The sequence below is a fragment of the Pygocentrus nattereri genome, chromosome 4, assembly GCF_015220715.1.
Source record: "Pygocentrus nattereri isolate fPygNat1 chromosome 4, fPygNat1.pri, whole genome shotgun sequence".
Taxonomy (NCBI): domain Eukaryota; kingdom Metazoa; phylum Chordata; class Actinopteri; order Characiformes; family Serrasalmidae; genus Pygocentrus; species Pygocentrus nattereri.
The window spans coordinates 40,814,175-40,835,243 of NC_051214.1; the positions used below are offsets into that span (position 1 = coordinate 40,814,175).

Below are 21,069 nucleotides of genomic sequence, written 5' to 3' on the forward strand. Positions count from 1 at the left end.
TAGTGAAAGCACTTAGCTAAATTTTAAAAAGCTCAGATTTTGTAGTTTTGTATTTATATTAGTGAAAAAGTAGTTTTTCCTGTGCGTTAGTATCGTGTTTGAGTGCAGTACTTTTACATTCTCACCTTGATTCAAGCACTTCAATCGGAAATGGCTCATTCTAAATTGCAGTGTTTGTATCAGGCCATACTCAAGATTTCAGAATCATAAGAAAAGAAAAAGTGGCCTTGTGCTATCAAGAATAACAATGAATGGCACACATGGGTCATGCTGGTTTGTAAATATGTCAGCTGGGCCAATCCGCGCCACAAGGAAAGAAAAGGCTTCCTGCTGAATTTGGCAAACACCCTCTTGTGGCAGCTTCCGTCCTTTTCAGGAAACGTCACACACATACACACAAGCACACCCTCAGCTGTGTGTATGTGTGCGAATAATGTCTAGCTTTATGACCCAGTGTGCCCTTCGGCCGATCAGTTATCCTTACCTCAACATAGTCCTCTGGCACCAGGCCAATTTCTCCTCTGGAGTTCTGAGCCTCTATCCAGCCTCCTCCAATGCTCTGACAAAAGAAGCACACACACACTCAGTTTTATAGGAAACATAGATGATAATGATAAACCGATTAACTGTTACAAAACAAACACTTAATGTCTGATCATTTATTTTGGTTAAAAAGTTTAGATAATTTCTAATAAACAGCTAATATTCGAATGGTCAAGTGTTTCATTCAACGTTAAGAGGTGCTTTTGAATTGTAAGCATGAGAGTGAAGAGCGCACTTTGTTCTGAAAACCCTGCTTAGTGATCCACAGCTCCAGGTTTTCTCTCATCTCTGCACGCCACTTAATTTTAACTGATAGCATTAGAGCCACTGATGAGATGTAGCAGAGATTAAAGTGCCCTAAATGTGGTTTACGCATAGCTACATTTTACAGCAACATGCTGGAAATCCACATGTTTTACATGTTCAATGCCTTTGAAAAACTTTTGTTTCTGCAATTTCCTGTTTTAAATTAAAGGGCTCCTATACTAAATTTTTATTGTATCCCCCTCCCCAGCTGACTTGTAACAATGTTTGTGTGGCTTTTTAATCAAAAAAAGGAAAAATTCATTTTTACATGACCAGTTTCCAGCCTCGTCATCCCTTATAATTATATAGCCCATTTTAGTTACTGTGCCTTTAAGACTAATATAAGAAGAATGAGCTCTGTTCTGATTGGCCACCCTGTCCTCAGTTCAGGCTGAAACACTCCTTATAACTTCAGAGTGAAAGGGTGGGGCTAAACTGCTGTAGGTGGACATTTGACAACACAAAGATTTTTTGTGACATCACAAAACAATGAATTCAAATGGGTAGTTGTTGCAGGTTAGTTGCTACATATTAATTGTACAGAGTGGGTTTTGAAACTGTAACAATGTTAAAACGCTACGCCATTTTATTTCAAAAAAGCAGGGGAAATTTGCTTTTTCAGGATATTTCTTGAACTGTGGGCAATTTTTGACCTGGACTGATTTTCAGTGGCATTTGCTGGCTTTCGTGGCCTTTTTATAGCCTTTCAAAAGTACATATAAAGCAAGGCAGTTATCACAAACTAAATGCGCTGACATGCACCATGCAAGCATGGCTGTTTTCTATAAACAAATATGCAAATTTGCATATGCAAACTGATATTTGGTGATTTCATGTTTCATTCTTAGCCAGCACACATAAAGAATGTCAGCATCAGAGAATTAATCAGATCCATCTTTATTTTACTGGATAGAAAATATATACGAGATGACTCGTGTCAATATATTAAAGTGACTTAATTATGGGACCAAATTTTGAATCTGTGGGACATGTTTGGGGACTGTTTCACAGGGTCAGTTTCTGACCCTGACACACACACTGAGACACATATGAAAGAAACACAATTTAAAGGCACTGTCAAGGTAAGAAGTGAGTTTACCTGGTTTGTGATTGTGATTGTCTCTCCCTCTCTCACCGAAAGCTCATTATTCCCCGGCTCTGCTGTGAAGTCGTATAAAACCTGCGCCTGTCAGTAGAAAAAGAAAAAAAAAGAAGAAGAAAAAAAAACAGAAAAGACAGGGATTAAAATAACACTCTTGTTTCAAACTAACCTTTTAACCACAGACAATAACATCGACACTGTACTCAGTGTAAGAACAGAGAAGCTGAAGCACCTGGCCTTTGGTTTTCTGTCCTTTTCAAAGTTCTGCCTGTGGGAATCAACTGTCTGCTACACATGCAGCTGATAGAGACCAGGTTGAAAGATGCTGGGGTATTCCTTTAAAGATGCACCTGTTTGCATGTGTGAGCGAGTCTACATACACACAGACTGCTACTAAGTAGAATGTCTCTCTGTGAAGAAATTAAACTGATCTGATTTGTCTTGAAGCACAAGTGCGATTTCACACAAGTCATAAATGAAGAATAGTTTTAAGCTTTTATTACTTTTTATTTTTGCTCTGCCTTGGCTGGGTCAGAAATAGGAAGTCACTTACTGATAAAAGCTTTATCTATACAGACATACATTATCATCCACAGATATAACAGAGCATAGAGTGCATTAAAGTTCAACATAGAACAGTTTGGGTAAGAAAGGATATACAGTACTGTGCAGAAGTCACAAACCTTCATTTGTTTAATTTCCAGTCAAAATGGTTAATCATTTTTCAGCAATAGGAAAATAAGGAAAAAACATATTTAATTGAAAATTACACTGAAGCCTCAACAGCTAAATATATTTTTTCAGTATTTAGAGTGTCCATCCTTTACTACAGCTTCCATTCTTTTTTAGGAGACTCACTTTCTGTTTTTCTAAGAAGTATGCAGGGATGTTTTTTCCACACCTCAAAAATTCAGTCTCAGAATCTGGTTGCATTTAATGTTTCTTACAATCCAAATAATCTCCAAAACATCCAGTGATGTTAAAGTCTGGACTCCATTGAGAAAACCAGCAGCATCCTTGTTTGATCTGCAAGTGTTCTTTTTTAGTCTATTTTATCCATTTCCTTTTCTCAGGAAAGGCTTCTTGGCAGCTACACATCCCTTCAGACGTACAATGCTTACTTGTTATCTCACAGTGGAAGGATGGACAGAAACACCTGAGCAAAAACAGAGCTTGATTTTCTCCTCTCTCAAAAATGAAAGCTTGATGGTCTACCAGGTCTTGCACAGCGTCCCATTTTCTTGACACACTAATAATTTTTTGGGTTCTTTTCACTTATTTTCCTACATAACTTGTACTTTTACTGGAAATTACACCAGCTTTTGCACAGTGTAGTATTTGGGCCTTAATTACCCTTTATGCATGTAATTGCCATATGACTGACTATACAGATAACATGAACAATGATAGAAGCAAAAGATACTTTTACTACAAAGGTCCCAGTATACTAACATACAAACACAACAGTGTGGGTATTAGCAGTGTGAAGGGTCCCTCTATTCATGAGGCCTCCTCAGGCTACAGGCCCTCTTTATACACATAGGGATAGTGTGAGTGAGTGAGTGAGTGAGTAAGTGAGTGTGAGGAAGTGTACGTGAACAACTTATTCAATTTGAACACATCACACATCTTTAAGGGAACGATTTCTGCAGAAGTGACGTCTGCCTCTCTCACGTCTTAATGTGGCAAAATTGCAAGACTCCTGAGAAACAAACCAGGCCTGAATGGAAATCAACTCAGTCACAGTGAGGTTGGCAAGAACTTATTAGATAAGAAAAGCAAGCCAAGGACTGCTGACTAATCAGAGAAACATTAGCTTCTATAAACAGACTCATCAGAGGTTGCAACAGAAACCACAGGATGGGTTTATGAGCCTAAACATTAGTGAGCACAGGATAAGAGCAGGACAGAGACTAGGGCCTGTGAGGCAGCCAAGACCATGGCACTGCTAACAGGGTTTGGCATTGCTCACATAACTATTACGATGGTGAAGTACACCTGTAAACCTATTATATATCTCATTGAAATCCGCTGATAAAAGTTTTTGGAACGTGTTGCCTTTTGTAAGCGTTCTAGACTACTAGCAAAATAGTTAAGGCGAAAACTACATTTCCCGTGATGCACTGCGCAAAGTTGTGACCTGTACTGGAAAGGCAGTGAAATGTCACAAGACTCCTAATGATACATTTTTTCCATGTTTACAGGAAAACGAATAAACCCCGTTTTTGTTTTTAAAATGACAGCACCTCACATAACCGAGTAAAGCACATTTTAAAAAAAGTTTAACGCGACAAATATAAACTTCTACACCTTTAAACCCGATAAGAAACGGCGGCGCCTGCGTGGAGTGACTGGCAGCGAGAGAGAGGCGAGTTTTCCTGGAGCAACGACGAAAAACTAGTTTTACACAGTAAAAGTCAGCACAGGTCTCACCTTTGTTGCCATTACGATCTCGTTAATCAGTCATTACAGAAGTGCTGGCTCGCTGAGAGGCAGATAGCGATTCTTCATCCACACATTTCTCCCTCACAACTCAGACAAGTCAGCGAAAACAGCCCTGCGTCCTGAGGAGCTGCTGCTTTAACACATTTCTGAGACTCCGCCGTGAACACAGAGCCCGTCTACAGCCCCCCAGCACCGAAGAAAGACCACAGAGCACCTTCCCGCTCTTATTATTCCGCTAATGTACTGATATGACGGCTACAGAGACCCCTGATCCGATCTGATCTCTGTCCCCCTTCAGACTCATCAACTCCAGCTTCAGCCAGCTAACTACTGAATCCAAACCGGAAACCACAGCTGCGCCTTGCAAAACCTGCTGCTCTGACCAGATAGTGTCTATAATAATAATAATAATAATAATAATAATAATAATAATAATGATAAGAAGAATAAGCACTTTATATATTGTTTAGATTATTATTGTTGTTGTTCTAGACATCTGATCATTTTCAATAAATGCATGTGTGGTGTATTGTTATGGTTATATATAATTATGTATAGTATATGGTGTATAGATAGTTAAATTCATGAATAGTTAATGTAATTGATTTAGATTTTATACTAATACTACTACTACTACTACTACTACGAATAATAATAATAATAATAATAATAATAATAATAATAATAATAATTTAGTGGTAATTATAATAGTATAGCTTTTAAAATGATTAAACTAAAAATCTATGGGCCATAAGTAAAAAAAGTGACAATTCAAGAAACTCTCGTTTATTCCTTATAATGGGCAAAATGAAAACTCAGACTAACAATGAAGTAATTTTAGTGGGAAATTTAATGAAAGAATAGCTTTATGTTGCTATATAACACCATCCATTATGACCTGGGGGGCGTTCCCCAAGGCAGGGTTTCTCAGTTAGCCAGACATCTAAGGTCAAAGATGAGGACTGCCCAATGGGAATGCCCCTCAGCTCTTTTCATATTGGACAGGCTTGATTTGGGCTGAAGTTATCTACCTGAGAAATCTCCCTTTGTGGAATAGCTCTCAGATAGAACTCTATTATAACTCTTTTTTGTTGTAGTTTATTAGAACATGTTACAGTTCATGCTTTATGTTGTGGATACACCGATACATTCAATCATGTCAGGTCCTAACAGGCAGGATTTTTGTCAGTACTAGGCTTTTCAGAGATCCAGGCTGAGGTGATAGTAGTGGTGTGGTTTTAGCGGTGTTGTGGGTTGGGGGTCTGTATGCTGCTATTTTCAGCAATCATCTCTCTTAAATGTTGTTTGAGAGACCCCTCTAGTGGTCATGAATTGTATCGACAAGGCCTTCAGAGAAAGCTGGTTAGACACCAGGACCCACCTTCTTATCTAAACAACAAACGAACCAACAAGCTCGGACTTTAGACTGACTGTCAGCCAAAGGCTGTAACTGCTGATTACTCATGAAGATGCTTCTGTTTGCTTTTATTTACAGAATGGAAAAATACGACAGCTCACCTCTTCATTGTGGTTCTCTTCTAAAGTTATGTCTTATCAATATTACAGCATTTTTAATGTTGGATCATTTAGAATTATTTGGGATCCCTTCTTTTAGGTTAAACACACACATTATTTTATTCCACAGAGCCAAAAAGCTCCATAAGCCCTGCCATGCTCCTCCTGTAAACGTTTGACCTCATTGCTTTAATGAGTAACTGACAAACTCAGTTATTGTCTCATCTAGGCCGTCTGCTTCATTTTGAAGTTATTCAAATATCTGAATATGTGAACTCATCTTAGCATCTGCGTACTTACAGGGGAACTCCACTGATTTTCCAAAATTCCACATAATTAAATGGCTGCAATGTAGACAAAGTGATTCAGAGTGGTCTGGTGTGAAATGATCTGTTCTAGAGACACAGAGTCAGAACTGTTCACAGTGGTGGTGATAGCAACCAATTGTCCCCCTCTAAAAGCAGCCCCACAGAAAGTTATTACATTAAATGTAATGTTATACATATGCTGCCTGATGTCTGACACACTGTTTGATAGTGTTGAGATTCAGTTTTGGCTAAAAAAAATCTTTTTTCAATCCATTCATGGTACAAGCAGGGCATTGTAAGTCAAAATAGGTCCCAAAGAAAACAGTTTTTTCTATTTTACCATCATCAACACTACATATGAAACTCAAAAGACATGTCTTTTGTGTGGTTGTGGATAGTAAATAAAATTGCTATATTTGTGTTGTAGACATGGCCACCCTTGGTTCCCATCACCACTACTGTAAAAATCATGCTATTTCTCTTTAATGAACTATTTTAATGCTATAATGCTCTATAATGCACCTTTTCTACTAAGATAAATTCCTAGTGTTTTCCAAGTGTGCCTGACCAAAAAAGTGATTCTGATTTTGATATTTGATATTTCTCATTGCTGTTGGGAAGTGTTATGCATTTAAATCCAATAACAGGCCTTGTGCACTCCAGTAAGCCAGTCATTCTTTTAGCCGCAAAACATTCCTCTAAGATTACTCATTAATGCAGTGATTCCTAACAACCTGCTGAAGACCCAGTGAACTGAAACCTGATTAACAAGGTTAGAGTGGAGGGAGAGGGGAGGCGACTCCAGTAATGAAACCAGCAGGGGACAGACAGAGGAAGAGCGTACAAAAGAGCGTTTCCAGGAACCTCACTTTACAGTTAGGCCTCCTCGCCCCTCTGGCTTTGGTTAAAAAGAAGGAGTTTGCTCTGACAGAGTAAGGCGGAATTATGGGTGTTTCCCCTCTCCTTGTGCCCCTCGCATTGTTTCTGTCCCATGTTTTAGGGGCTCTTGTGGACCCCACGCTCCCCTTCTCGGACTACCTGTACCCAGGAAACAGCACCATGCTCCAGTGGGGATTTGACCTGGTGAAGAACTCCATTCTGTTTGAGCTTAGTATGAAGACTGCTGGCTGAGTCGGCTTTGGCTTCAGCCACAGTGGAGGAATGACAGGAGCTGACATCGTTATTGGAGGAGTCGGACCTAATGGTATAATAATACTAATAATATATTTCACGGTAATGGACTCATAAATACAATAGATGTAAACATAATGTAAATATGATGTATTATATATATTATATATATTATTTTTTCAAAGAAATCTGTAGGGACTTTTTCCACACCTCCAAAGTCTTAGAAGTTGGTTGTATTTTCTGCTTTTCATGATCTAAATAATCTCAAACACATTCAGTGATGTCGAGCTCTGGACTCTTTAATTTTCTCCTCTGATGAAGTTTAATAAAAGTTTGATAAAAGTGCTATTTATCTAACTGAGACAGTCTTGATGGTCTATGGGGTCTTGAAGTCCAGGAGTCCAGTTTTCACTATATCTTTTAATAATTTAATAAACTCAAGTTTTGAAAACTCCTGTTTTTCACATATCTTCCTTTGAGTTTCTCCTTCCTTATACAAGTGGATTGTCTTCTATCTAATGTCCTCAGAAGTGAAAGATGGTCTCTAACCTGTGACTGTGCACAAAACTGGGTGCGCTTATGGGTGTCAATGTATATACAGTTGCCTTATATATTGGATGTGCATGAAACAGTTTGCTCCATTACATTCTAAATGTCAATAGTAATTCCACAGTATAAACACCTGAGAGAAGGTGTTTCTGACTGAGCACTGTGTGTTTTCTTAAGGACAGGCATGCAGTGAGGAACTCCGTACCTCTTCTGGACAAGCAGCAGGATTATGAATTGGTCTATCTGACCGAAGCATACGGACAAACAGTGATGAAGTTCAGGCGGTCCATCAGTGCCTGTGATGAAAATGACTGCCTGATCACTGTGAGCAAACCGGCATTTCAGAACTTTTACTGTATGTTCTCTTTCTATCGTTATCCTTTCACTACCACTAACAATGGCTGCTGTACACCAGCAGTGAAGGACAAAAGTAGGAAAAAGGTGTTGTCTTTCAGATGCTCTCTACTCCTACAGAATGGTCCCAGTACAGTGGGAGGCCTACTGTATCTGCTGAAGTCCCTGCAGGGTTAGCCTGTGGTGTACAGTAACCCAATACTGTATACACTACATTCGTTACTGTGTTTTATGCTTTTTGTCCTGGAATTTGTACTTTCCCAGCCTTTTTGAAACACAGTTTGACTTGGGCATATACAACCGTTAATCCACTTTATATGCTGTAGCACAGTCACTACTCAGTTATGCCCTTCATTCTGCTTTCGCTCATATCGTCACATTTTCAGCTTTCAGCTTTTTGCTTCATAGACTGTTTGTAAAACTCTGAGAATGCCTCAATGTTGCTACATCCATTAATCTTTCATTTCAGGCTTTCAATCTGTAACACTAACAGTTTAAAACGCATGTGCCAAACACAAGACAGGCTCAATAAGACACAATCTTATTCTGTCAACAAAATTATTTTAATTTTATATTCTTATAAGCCGTTTCACCATTCATGCTGAAGTTTAAAGGAGTGTTTAAGTCCAGATAGTCCAGACAAAGTCACAGTACAGGGCAGCTAAGCAAGACAGAGGTTATTAAAATATTGGTCAATAAATTTTACACAGTAACAAAAGTAACAGTAACTGTTTAATTTTAAGGGATAAGGAAAGTTGGTACATAGATTGACACCAACATTATGAATGGACCATGGAGAAAAATGCATAAGAAAAAGGCAGGATATGGGTCCCCTAGGTGTTCTTTACATCAAAGCTTTATCTGTTCTTTTCTAAATACAGGGAAAATGTTGTCTGTTGGAATCGAGAGTATGCTACATACATGGCACGTAAAGAATGAATAAAAAAATAAAGGACTGTTTTGTTTGGGCTGTTTTGACCCAGAAATGCCAATAGAAAGGTGCATCAGCATTGGCACATAAGCCTCTGATACACTGCAAAAAAGATGAGCTACAAGCAGTTCTTAGTCAATGGAAGGAAACTTGATTTGCCTGTTGATGCTGAGTTGTCTTAAACCCTGTAAATCCTAAAGCCCCAAATGTGGCTCCACACTTTTATATTTACATAACTTACATAGTAGTCAAACATATTGGTTTAATCTTGTTGTCTGCAGTAACCCCTAAAAAAAAGTAACCCCTACTAACAGCTGTCATTTGACATGGCTTCAAGTAATGAGCCTTTCATTATAGAAAAGCCTTCAGACATAACAACTGAAGCGCTACTTGTGGTAAACATGATGTTTAAAGGAAAGAGGCAAAACAATGTGACATGGTTTGTTAGTCTATAGTTTATATAACAAGCTTGCTAGCTATCTAGCACAATGGCTAGTACAACTGAAGTTTTAGTAAGTTTTAAAGGAATGCATGAAGCCAACAAACATTTAAGCCAAATGGCTATCCAAACATCATTCTAGCTAATTGCTTTAAATTGCAAATTTTGCCTCTTTCCTTTAAACACCACATTTACTGAATGTAGTGCTTTGTTCTGTACATCAAACTGACGGTTTTTCTTTAATTAAAGGCTCATTGAGGCAGTTGTGGGCTGGAGGTTAGGGATCTGGCCCTGTGACTGGAAGGTTGCCGGTTCGATCCCCAGGGCCGACAGTCCATGACTGTGTCCTTGAGCAAGACACCTAACCCCCAACTGCTCCCCGGGCGCGGTGGAAAGGGCTGCCCACTGCTCCGGGCAAGTGTGCTCACTGCCCCCGAGTGTGTGTTCACTAATGTGTATGTGGTGTTTCACTTCATGGATCGGTTAAATGCAGAGGTGGAATTTCCCCGGTTGTGGGATCAAAAAAGTATCACTTAACTTAATTATTTGGAGCTGTATTGAACTGACACAAAAGACTGGTTCAATTCTCATCATTTCTTGTTTTTTACCCCCACACTGAGTCTGGGTCACAATGTTAATGGTGATTTTAAGTCTGAATCACTGACTCAAGTCTCCGGTAGTTGCTAAATAACATGTAACTAAATAACATTAGGCTTTGTAATCGAATAATAAGCACAGAACTCAGGGGGTTAAACATTGTTTCTCCATACAGAACGCAAAAGCCCAGCTAGATGGCAAAGTAGCTCTCATTTTGCTCAGCCCCATCTGGGCAGCCCACTTGTGGTTAAGTAGGGTATTAGACAAAATGTTGCTTTTCATCCTTCACTTTCCACTCACAGTCCAATTTACTTATTTTTGCTTCATTTCTTTCTTTCATTATTTACAAAGTAGTTTAATGAATAACTGTATTTAGCACAGTGTTGGCAACATAATTGACAAAATCATTTTATATCAGGCGTAGTCATTTTGGTCTCTTAGTAGTTTGTAATATTTGTCATAGTTTATTTTCAATAAGGTGTTCTGTGCATAAAAATCTGTTTGATGAGATTAAAAACTAGTTAGATCTTGTGTGCACAACAGTAATCTGGGTGGTCTGAAGGTGGACCAGCAGTAGCATACAGTTTTTTGGGTGCCAACTTTATCATGCCAGGGGCAAAACCAGCCACTAACTTAAATTTTTATGGGTTAGAGCATTTAACACAACATTTGTTGCTCATCTCTGTGAAATTCATCAAATTTCATACCAAAGCCTTTCATAAAAGCATAACAACATAGCCTCCTTTTGATTTTCTTAACAGCAGAAAACTTAGTCTCTCTGAGTCTCTCAAGGAAGTGCCGGTTAAGCTGATCTACGCCTATGGTGAGACTGACAACATCAGCTTCCACGGGAGCCATCAAGGCACAAAGGAAGTGAACCTACTGAAGTTCATGCCCAGAGTCAGTGTGCCGGACAGCAAATACTTTGACCTGACCATGACAAACGTAAGACTGATTTATTTTTAAATGTCTGACCAAATCTTTTCATTTAGTTCAATTCTACCTCCACTATCATATCAGTTACAACATTACATACCTTCTGACAGAGGCTCATTGAGTCTTGGCCTAAATATGTCACTCTTTCTGATATTTAAGATGAGATCTGTATCTACATAACAGGATCATGTTAAGCATATTTAATTACTTCTTTAACTTTTTTATCCACAATAAGTAACTGTTTTTAATATTAGATTCAAATGATGCAATTCAAGAGGCTTTAAATCTGTTTAACAGGCATGTTTACCAGACAAATGTTTGTCATACTGGGTTTCTAACTCCTAATGGATTAGGATCTGTTGCCTGATATTGAGAAACTCACCAGGGAATAAGCTGTCTGAATGGAAGCCATCTCAAGTAAATGCTGCACTGCTCAAATAAACCATGAGAGTAAAAAACCCTTCATGCCACTGTTTTTTAAAATGTGCATTGTTTGATCAAAAAAATGGACACACAATCATTCAGAGTGGATTGATGTGAACTGCAGAAAATACTCAGATTTCTGTATAGTGGTGGTGATAGGAACCAGGAGTCACAATGCCTATAGCACAAATATAGCCATTTTATTTACTATCCAAAACCACCAGTGAAGCTACACATGTCTTCTAAGTTTTTATATGTAAAAAATAATATAAAATAAAATAGTGACAAACCTGAAATAACTTTTCTTTTGGGATGATTTAGCCTTAGAATGCCCTTCATGTGTCTCTCCACCATGAATGAGTTCTAGGCCAAAACTATCTTAAAATAATTCATGTCTGAGACTTCCGTCCATCATTTAATTAATAACTTTCTGTGATGGAGCTTTTAGAGGTATTAAACATTATCTAGAATGGAGAATTTCACATATAAATACTCTGGGTGAATTTGCTTAGGGCATTTTTAGAAACCTGTGGAATTCCCCCAGCTCTAGCTTTTAATAACTCTCTTGTTGTAGAGTGTTTTCTCAGTGAACTATTTCTTTTAAAAATGCAAAATTAATCTGCCAATGGAATAAAATTATTTCACTAGATATACTTATTTCATTTTCTCTGTAACTATTAATTAACAAGGAAAAATATGTATAAATGTGTTGAATGGTCTTATTTTGACAACAATCTCATAATATGAGATATAAAGCACATTGACTAGATCTAAGATAATGTCTTGGCATTATATAATTTTTTGAATATTTAATCTATTCAATAAAGATGTTATTCATTTTCCTAATAGGAAATGATGAATGATAGGATGTAATTAGAATGTATTTCTTTGACACAATTCTCACCAAAAGTAAAGACTCTCCTTTATGCTCTCTTTGCAGTTTACTGTACCGGCCCAAAACTCTCACTACCACTGCAAGGTTATGAGAAATCCTGCACTCGATCGAAAATACCACATATATCGGGTAAGTAGCTGTGAGTCTAAGCTGGACAAGTTTACAGCTGTGGTTCCTGTGGGATGTTTAGTGAAATGTTTGATCCAAAAATCTCTAGAATTCTACCTACTGTTTCCAGGTAGAGCCACTGATAGATAACCTAGACCTGGTGCATCATCTGCTGCTGTACCGCTGCCCACCAATCGTAACTTCACCCAAAGAGCAAGCATGTTACACAGAGGAAGCCCAAGCTGAGTGCTACCAGACTGTGGCTGCATGGGGGGTGGGAGGAGGGGTGAGTTACCCTTATTTTTTAATGACCAACATTGGAGTTAAACTGTTTCAGAAGTTTGGGGGTGGAAGGGGAGGCTGGTGGTGAGGGGCGACAGGAAAAGTCCTGCCCAAAAGTGTTGAACTTAACAATTTTGAAAATGTTAGCTTACGTGTAGCTTTACAAACAGCTTTATTTGATGATTATTTGCCGTATAAATGAATGTGATTAATGATTAGTCGTTTCTTGTTCATTGTGTGCATCTATGGGCAAAAAGTGGCAAAACTGCCTTATCAGCTATCTTGTTTTCTAGCGATGGTTACCAGTACAGACATTACTATGGAATTAACACATTACACAGATGGGCACGTGCACACACTCTCTCACTAATGTCCCAGTCATACAGAATCAGGTGTTCTGGTTCTACACTGTCAGTGGTCACATGACCACATTAAGGACCACCTTCATTGTTGGCTGAAAACATCTAAATGGGATCGTACACTGCATATATACAGTCTTTGGGGGGGGATCTTGATTGATTTAAACATGTAGAGCAACAAACCTGTGAAAATGTTGAGTAGTGCTGGCTAGCTACCTAAGAACAGGGACTAAGAAAGACTGGATTTTACCTCAGTCTTGTACCATCAAATTCTATGTTTTCACTTTGGAAGCTGAGAAGTAGAAAAGTTTCACTTGAATTATCACTGACCCTCCACTGGTTGTGCAATATGGCACTGGTCCTGCATGAATTCCATTATATAAGATAATATGAGATAAGATATGATATGTTTATTGTCATTGCACAGCGTACAACAAAATTGAGCAGCAATCCAACGGCACTTCCTACATACAAAACAATTTAAACATAAGGCTAAAATGTCTAAAAATAATGCTAAAATATATAAAGGAAAAAAAAGTATCAAAAATCTTAAATATAAAGAAAAAGGACTATAAAACTATATATTCTAAAACAGTCAATAGACAATAGACAGGTGAGGTAGCAGTAGTTGTTGCACATTCCATGGACAGCTTATAGCGTTATATAATATTGCACATCTAAGAATTATTTCACAGAAAGAATACAGATTATAGATCGCACTCTCGAGAACAAATGAATAATAAATAGAACAGAGGTGGAGTGGAACTCTGGAACACAGGAACAGTGTAAAGTGTCCTATGAAATCAGTGCCAGTAAAGAGCAGTAGTGGTGTTCAGTCGTTTCTACTGAGCACAGTGTTCTATAGAAAGTCCTTGTCAGTGTGTGGGTTTGGAAGTGTCATTTACAACGGTTCACTGAGAAAGAGCTGTGATGTGACTCACTTCAATAAAGTTCAGGCATTTTACTATGTGTGTCAGTCGGTAAAGAAATAGCAATAAATAAATAAATAAAGTGTACAGTTTCCATCAAGCCCCAAATGTAGTTGTTCAGGTAAGACATGCTTGCCATCTGAACTTAACTACTTTAGTTTTGCCCTGAAGCTACAGATGGTAATGTGGCTAAAAAGTAATGGAGACTTACATGACACCAATTAATTTATCATTTGTGATTTTTGTTATAGTGTTAATTTCCTGACATGCATGCATATGTGTCCCTGAGTAACCAATAACTCCATGTGTCTTAGTGAAGAGTATATGTAAAGGTTTTTTTTTTCGTAAGATCAGTTCAGAGCTCGTACACCTTGGTTTAATAAAAATAATTTAATAAAAATAATCATGCCCTCATTCTTAATTCTAGCTCTTTATTTTACATATTTTCAGGCCTTTGAACTTCCCAAGGTTGCAGGGATTCCTGTAGGGGACGATGGAGGGGAAACTTTCTACAGGCTTGAGGTGCACTACAACAACCAGTATGAAACTCCCAGTACTGTGAACTTTTAAATGTGACAATATCCTCAATACACACTGCAGAACACAATGTAGGATTAGTGGTGATGTAGAATGTACACAATGTCACTTACATTAGTTTGAAGGCTTTCAGACAGTTTTGTGTAAATGGGGGAATCACTAATAAGACTGTACCCTTTCTGCTGTCTGCAGGTCATGTAGATAACTCAGACTTACTGTTTTATTACACTCCTCAGTTGTGGCACTGTTGTGACAACGCCACTGACTTCCTCTCATATGGCCTGTGTGACGCCGGCTACATTCCACAGGTACAGGAGGTGTTTGATTCATTTTCTATCATCACAGTCAGAATTTCTGGTTATATTCAAACTCCTCTGTCTTGTCATCACTAACAAGAACACACTGTTGAGCCTTTCACTTACATTTGCATCAAATTCTGAAAATATTTGCTTCTCTGGGTAAAAACTCTTGCCTTAGGGTCATTTTACCATTTTAACAAGACCTGAAAATGAACTCAAAATTAGAACAAACCACAGAAGGAGTTAATCTGTCTGTGTTCTTTGTTGTATTTATAAATTAACTGACAAAAATCACTAAATTCACAGATGCTGAAATACAAGGGTGGCTCATCATCATGTTATTGAATTTCACAGTCTTTACCCACACAATTACTTAATTAGTGAAATCTCTTTTTATACACCTGATTAATTTACAACTTCTCTTGATATTGTTTAATATAGCAGACAGTTTTCTACACTTGAATTAAATATAAACGTATAAACATTCATACCCAGTTTGCCACTGTAATGGTGGAATGACAGTTAAAAATCAAAATTAGGGTAGAAGACAAAATGTAACGTTCCAGGCTAATCTAAAATGACTTTTAAATTTAATTATTTTTTTCTTTGTCCTCTTCAGGTCATCTCTGAGGCTGCTCAAGACTTACAGGTTTTCTCAGTCATCTTACACACACATCTGGCAGGAAGGAAGGTGCGAGTTGGCCAATTCAGGTAAAAAAAATGATAAATAAAAAATTATCACAATTATCGGCTATAGACTAAAAAAACATTTTTAAAGTTTTTTGTCTGGTTTTAAACCTCACCACAGGACAGAGTCAGGTTTCCTAAAGGTGACAAATTATCTGCTGCTTTCTGTTGATTCTGGTGATTGTGCCATTCTGCTTCTGCTTGATCTGAGGGCTGCGTTTGACACTGCTGATCATAACCCTTTTCACCAATTGTTCTTAACAAGACATTTCTTCTTAAAACCCACTTATGCAGTGTTCACTAAGATTCTGACTTTTACCAGTGTTTTCTTATTTTGGAATTTGTTCCTAGGTGAGAGCAGAATCTATACACACTCATGCCCAAAAGGTCAAACAATTCTGTTTTAAGAACACACTATGAATCTGATGTAGACTTTTTCTTAGGACCTTTCTCAAGAACAAATTTAAGAAAAAGTATTATACTAGTAAATGAGGCCCATTCTCTCATTGATTATCCTGAACACATAGTGGGTCTTGGTGGTGTAGTGCTGAACTGGTTAAAGTCCCATTTGCAGAACATTTGCAGTTAATCTTAGAAACTGTTTTTCTCCTGTTACTGCCTTCGGGTACAGGGTGCCTCAAGGATCAGTATTAGGGCTTGTACTCTTCTCACTATATCTGTTGCCTTGGGCAGTATTATTAGGAAGTATATCATCCCATTTTACTGTTACGCAGATGATACACAGCTAGTTTACACTGAGGCCTACTGACTTGTGCTCACTAAAGCATCTAAATGAGTGTTTGGGAGAGATTAAACTCAGGATGGCAAATAACCTTCTCCAGCTAAAGGAAAACAAATTTGAGCTTATGCTTTTTGGCCACCCAAGTCTTGTGACAGCTTACTAAAACTCTTGGTGTATTGTCAGAATATGTGAAACCTCAGGTCAAGAACCTTCTGATGTTAAGTTTGACAGACAAATAAATTTTGTCCTCAAAAGGAGTTTCTGTCAACTCAGGTCAATTGTCTTTAATTCATTTGTTACTCCTCAGGTACTGCAACATGCAGCTGCAAGATTGCTCACAGGCACTATAAGAAAAGAGAACATATCACTCAGGTTTAACAGATCTTTTATCTATTTTTAAGGCCCTTAATAGAGCTGCACCTTTTTATGTCCCACAGTTACCACAACTTCATTCCTCGTCCAGGTCCCTAAGGTCTTTTAGCACCTGGCTGTTCCACAGCCTTGGCTGAAGCTCATGACTGAGCTTTTGCAGTTGCAGTACCACGAAACTGCCTAAAATAAAATCACATTCTTTCCTGACATCAAATTAACGTAACAGGTGTGTATTATTGTTTTGAGTTTATGTATTTCTTTTAATTATTGAATCATTGAATCACTCTTCATATCATTGATCATATGTGTGTAACACTTTGGTTTTAAATGTGCACTATATATAAAGCCCTTACCTACTAACATAGATGTGAACTAAGTGAGTTGTGGGAAAATGAGGGAAGACAAAAATGATGGGTGTGGTGAGTTACCTGAGACTAATCTACAAGACTGGCTTTAATGAATGGTATTGTACAGAAGCCTTTACTAAAAATTCCCATGCTCTATATAATGCCTGGGAGACTTTAGAAGTCAAACAAGCTAAAAAAAAGCAAGAAGTAGAGAAAAACTGCTTTTATTAGCTTTTGTGCTTCTGTTTTTTCAGGATATCTTCTCCTTTCTAGGGACGGGAAGCAAATTGATTTCGTAGCAATGAATGAACATTACGATTTTGAATTTCAGCAAGCTGTGAACCCCCCGAAAAAACTAAGACCATTCTGCTGGTAGGTGTCCAATTGGTAGGTGTCTCAATTGTGCCTTCATGGTTGGTCTCACAGTTTCAAATTCATAGTTATTCACACATGCCAACATAGGGCTGTAGTCAAGATCACTTTGTCAAGTCCAAGACCAGCCCAAGACTATGACTAGTGGCAATCAGTCAGAATCAAGTTGGAGTCCAAATGAGAATAAACAAATTAATATAATTTCTGCCCTCACAGGGGGACAAGCTCCTGGTGGAATGCACATACAACACTGGTAACTGAACAAGACTCACTTGGGTTGGTAAATTTATCTTTATTAAAACTTTCTTGATGGCTTTGGAAGTCTGCACTAATCTGAAACAGATGGAAAATATACCTAGGCCATAAAAAATTAAAAAGGTAGTTTTTAAAGGGCTATTTTTTCTATATACAATATATTTCTAAGTTAGAATATGGAAGAACCATATTATTTATAAATACAACTGCATGCTTTCTCTTCAGTCTGCGAACGGGGGGTGGGGGTGGGGGGGTAATGTAATGCTTTTGTAATGCTTTTAAAAGAGAAGTGGAGCATTTTTCAACCTTATGTCTGTCTGCTGCATTTGTAACACATGGTAATAATCATAATAATCATCATAATAATCCACTGTGATTATAGATACAGATGACTGAGATTAGGTTCAATAATGCTGGAGTATGGCTTAAATAGCACCATGAACAGCATGCAGTATCATTGTCCACACTCTTATTCTTAAGCACCTAATCCAAATGTCTATACTTTTTCAGTGAGTGCTACACACTAATGAGCTCAAAGAGCTGGGATGGAAAGTCAGTCAGAGTATCAGTAAATGCTCAAGAGGATTCAGCAGTACATAACAGTCGGGAACATAGAAGTAAGTTTAGCTTACAGAAGAGTTCATCTCTGAAGATTTCTGCCACATTCTTAGCTGAACTCCAACACTAAGCTTTAGCTGATTCTTTCTGTAATATAAGTACAGATGTTTATCAATCTGTGCATGAAAATTTCCCAAAAACTGAAAGAGAGAAATGCACAGAATGTGGAATCGACATTACTTAAAGAACACAGACCAACTACGTTTCATTACAAAGAGAACATAATTAGTCCTGTTTAATTGGATTTAGTGCAATGTGTGAAAAGCAGAATAAAAAAATGATTGTATTCAGTTTTATTCACAAGAATAAATAACATGATGTAATATTTTTGCCATATCGCCAACTTTTCCATATCAGTGCAGATTTCTGGTTTCCCCCTAGAACATGTCGCTCTTCGTGGGGATGATTCCTGAGCTCAGAGCCACTCCCTCTGTGAGCTGCGATACAAACAGATCTGACATGATGACTCCTGCTGTGGGGTTAGTGCTGCTCCTCTGGCTCTTAGCATCACTGGGTCATAACTCTCCTCATGACCACAGAAATGGAGGTGGTCAAACAAGAAGACAAGTGACATTTGAGTGACTATTCAGTAGTGCTAGTACTAATTTACTCAGATAATGCAGCAATGATGTGAATGGTTGGTTTCAATGGCTAGATTTGGATACTTGGTATGACGCAAACTGTATGTCCAAAAGGTCAGAGTTCAGCTAAGCTATAAGATGCACCATTTACTGACACAGGTGCTCTGTTGTGCACATGCAGTTTGTATAATCTCCATAGAAAAGCCAATATATGGGGAGACACTCTGGAATGGCTGCACATGAGCCTGAGGTCACTATGACCACTGGTAAATGACTAAAGGGGTATAAAGCCCCCAACAATGGGGTGTAGAGCAGCTCCATCCAATACATTTGGATTGAGTTGGAGTGGAGTTTGTGATCCAGAGCTAATCATCTAACATCAGTACCTGACCTCACTAATGCTCTAGTGAATACAGTCAAATCCTCACAGCAGTGGTCCAACATTTAGTGTAAAGCCCACCCAAAAGAGTGGAGGTTGTTACTACAGTAAAGGGAAACAAACTCCCCAATAATACTGTTGATTTCAGAAGAAACGCTGGATGAGCAGGTGTCTACAAACCTTTGGACATACAGTTTATGTTGCTTTAGTTTACTTAGGTATTTCTTCTCAATGAAAATTACACCAATCATTAAATAAATCATACTGATATTTCACTTATTTCTTATACCAGATGTTTTTTTGTAAAAAGCTGCCGGAAGGAGAAGATTATTGTTCTCAGGTAAGCAAAATGAATAAAACACTTTAAAGGAGTTGATTTTCTTCCCACATTCTGATATGTAAGTAAAGTAATAAAATGAGAAAATCATAAAAGCTATAGGTGCTATTTTGAGTCAGTTCTTTAAAGCCAGGCATACGCTGCGATTTTATAAATGACAACAAAGATAACCGAGTCCGACTGACATGACTTACACTGCAGACAATTTCCAATAGAGCTGTTTCATTCAAAAAAGCTCAGTGGCTTCTGAATTCTGAGCAAAAGCACTGGCTGAATCTCAAATTACTCCCTGCTCCCTACATAGTGCACCATGTATTCAAATAGTGTCTCCTGCGCCCATACAGTGCATCACATATCTAGCAAATGACCTTTTCGGATTCAGAAATATGTGCACAATTCCATACTGGACAAACAGTGCACTATTTTGGTGTAGAAGCCAGAATTTAGTGCACTACATAAGACGTAGGGGGCTGATGAGATTCTGCCATTGACAAACCGCTACAACAGCTTTGCTAACTTGTGGCACAGTACCCATGTTTACATGCTGCCCAATAATCCAGTAATAATCCGTTCAACATGGCGGAAGCAGAAACTGCTCAATCGGATTGGCAAAAATCTTGGATGCCATACACTGTAGCTAAAGAACAGGTGATCTACAGATAGCTCTACAAAGACAAAAATCACCATATTTATTTATACCCTACAATTCAACTCAGTCAAATGGAGCAAAGCAGGCATTTACGGACATTGGTGCCACAAATCTTGACTTTTAGGAGCTAATTGTGAGTGGTTTTGGGTGTGACTTTGAGCAATAGGTTCGTGAGGCTGCTTAGACTGTGAGACACAGAAGTCAGTCACATGGACTGAGTTCTATGTGTTATTAATACATCTGTTGTAACATCTTTGTACCTTTTACATACACTTTGTTTCTTCAGGCAGTCTTGGCCTTCTGTGACAAACGTATTCTTCTAAAATGCCATGTCATCCTTCATCAGCTATTTCAGTTCTATTTATTAGTTACACCACTGCAAAAAATAATAATCACTGGCCTTAAGCCATTACATTCATACATACCATTATCTAAAGCACACTTTAAAAAATGGGGCTATGCTCTTGGTTACATCATGTTACATCAATTTACATATCCAACTTTTCCATTATTTTATTGATCGAGTGAGTACAAAATGTTATAATCTGATGATCCCAAATTGTGAACAAAGAAGGAAATGTTTAAATACATGCTTTTAAATAAAATGGATGTAAAACGTTACTGTCTGTGTATGTGCAGGCCAAGGTTCTTAATTAATGTCCAAGTGTCCATAGTTAAATGCAATTTATGTTGAAGATGGGACCGAGCAGTGTTTCCCAGGCCTCGGTGAAACAGTGTTACA

The 21,069-nt window shown here is 38.0% G+C and overlaps 2 protein-coding genes across 3 annotated transcripts in view; one reads left to right on the forward strand and one right to left on the reverse strand.

The window, feature by feature from the left end:
* The window catches only part of snx9b (sorting nexin 9b), a 37,428-nt gene extending 32,689 nt beyond the window's left edge, over window positions 1-4,739 (reverse strand). For both annotated transcript variants that reach the window (XM_017692531.2, XM_017692529.2), the window contains exons 1-3: window positions 4,385-4,739; window positions 1,949-2,035; window positions 485-559 (exon numbers count right to left, since the gene is read on the reverse strand). In XM_017692531.2, the coding sequence (XP_017548020.1) occupies window positions 485-559; window positions 1,949-2,035; window positions 4,385-4,396 (174 nt within the window). In that variant the 5' untranslated portion in view covers window positions 4,397-4,739. The remainder of the gene's footprint in view (window positions 1-484; window positions 560-1,948; window positions 2,036-4,384) is intronic.
* A 2,374-nt stretch (window positions 4,740-7,113) lies between these two features.
* Window positions 7,114-19,777, forward strand: moxd1l (monooxygenase, DBH-like 1, like). The gene is given in 12 exon segments (XM_037537781.1): window positions 7,114-7,452; window positions 8,077-8,227; window positions 11,017-11,165; window positions 12,520-12,603; window positions 12,713-12,868; window positions 14,603-14,691; window positions 14,926-14,997; window positions 15,608-15,699; window positions 17,391-17,508; window positions 17,725-17,784; window positions 18,274-18,380; window positions 18,763-19,777. Coding segments are annotated over 12 exon segments (1,398 nt in total). The 5' UTR covers window positions 7,114-7,164; the 3' UTR covers window positions 18,795-19,777.
* The last annotated feature ends 1,292 nt before the right edge of the window (window positions 19,778-21,069 follow it).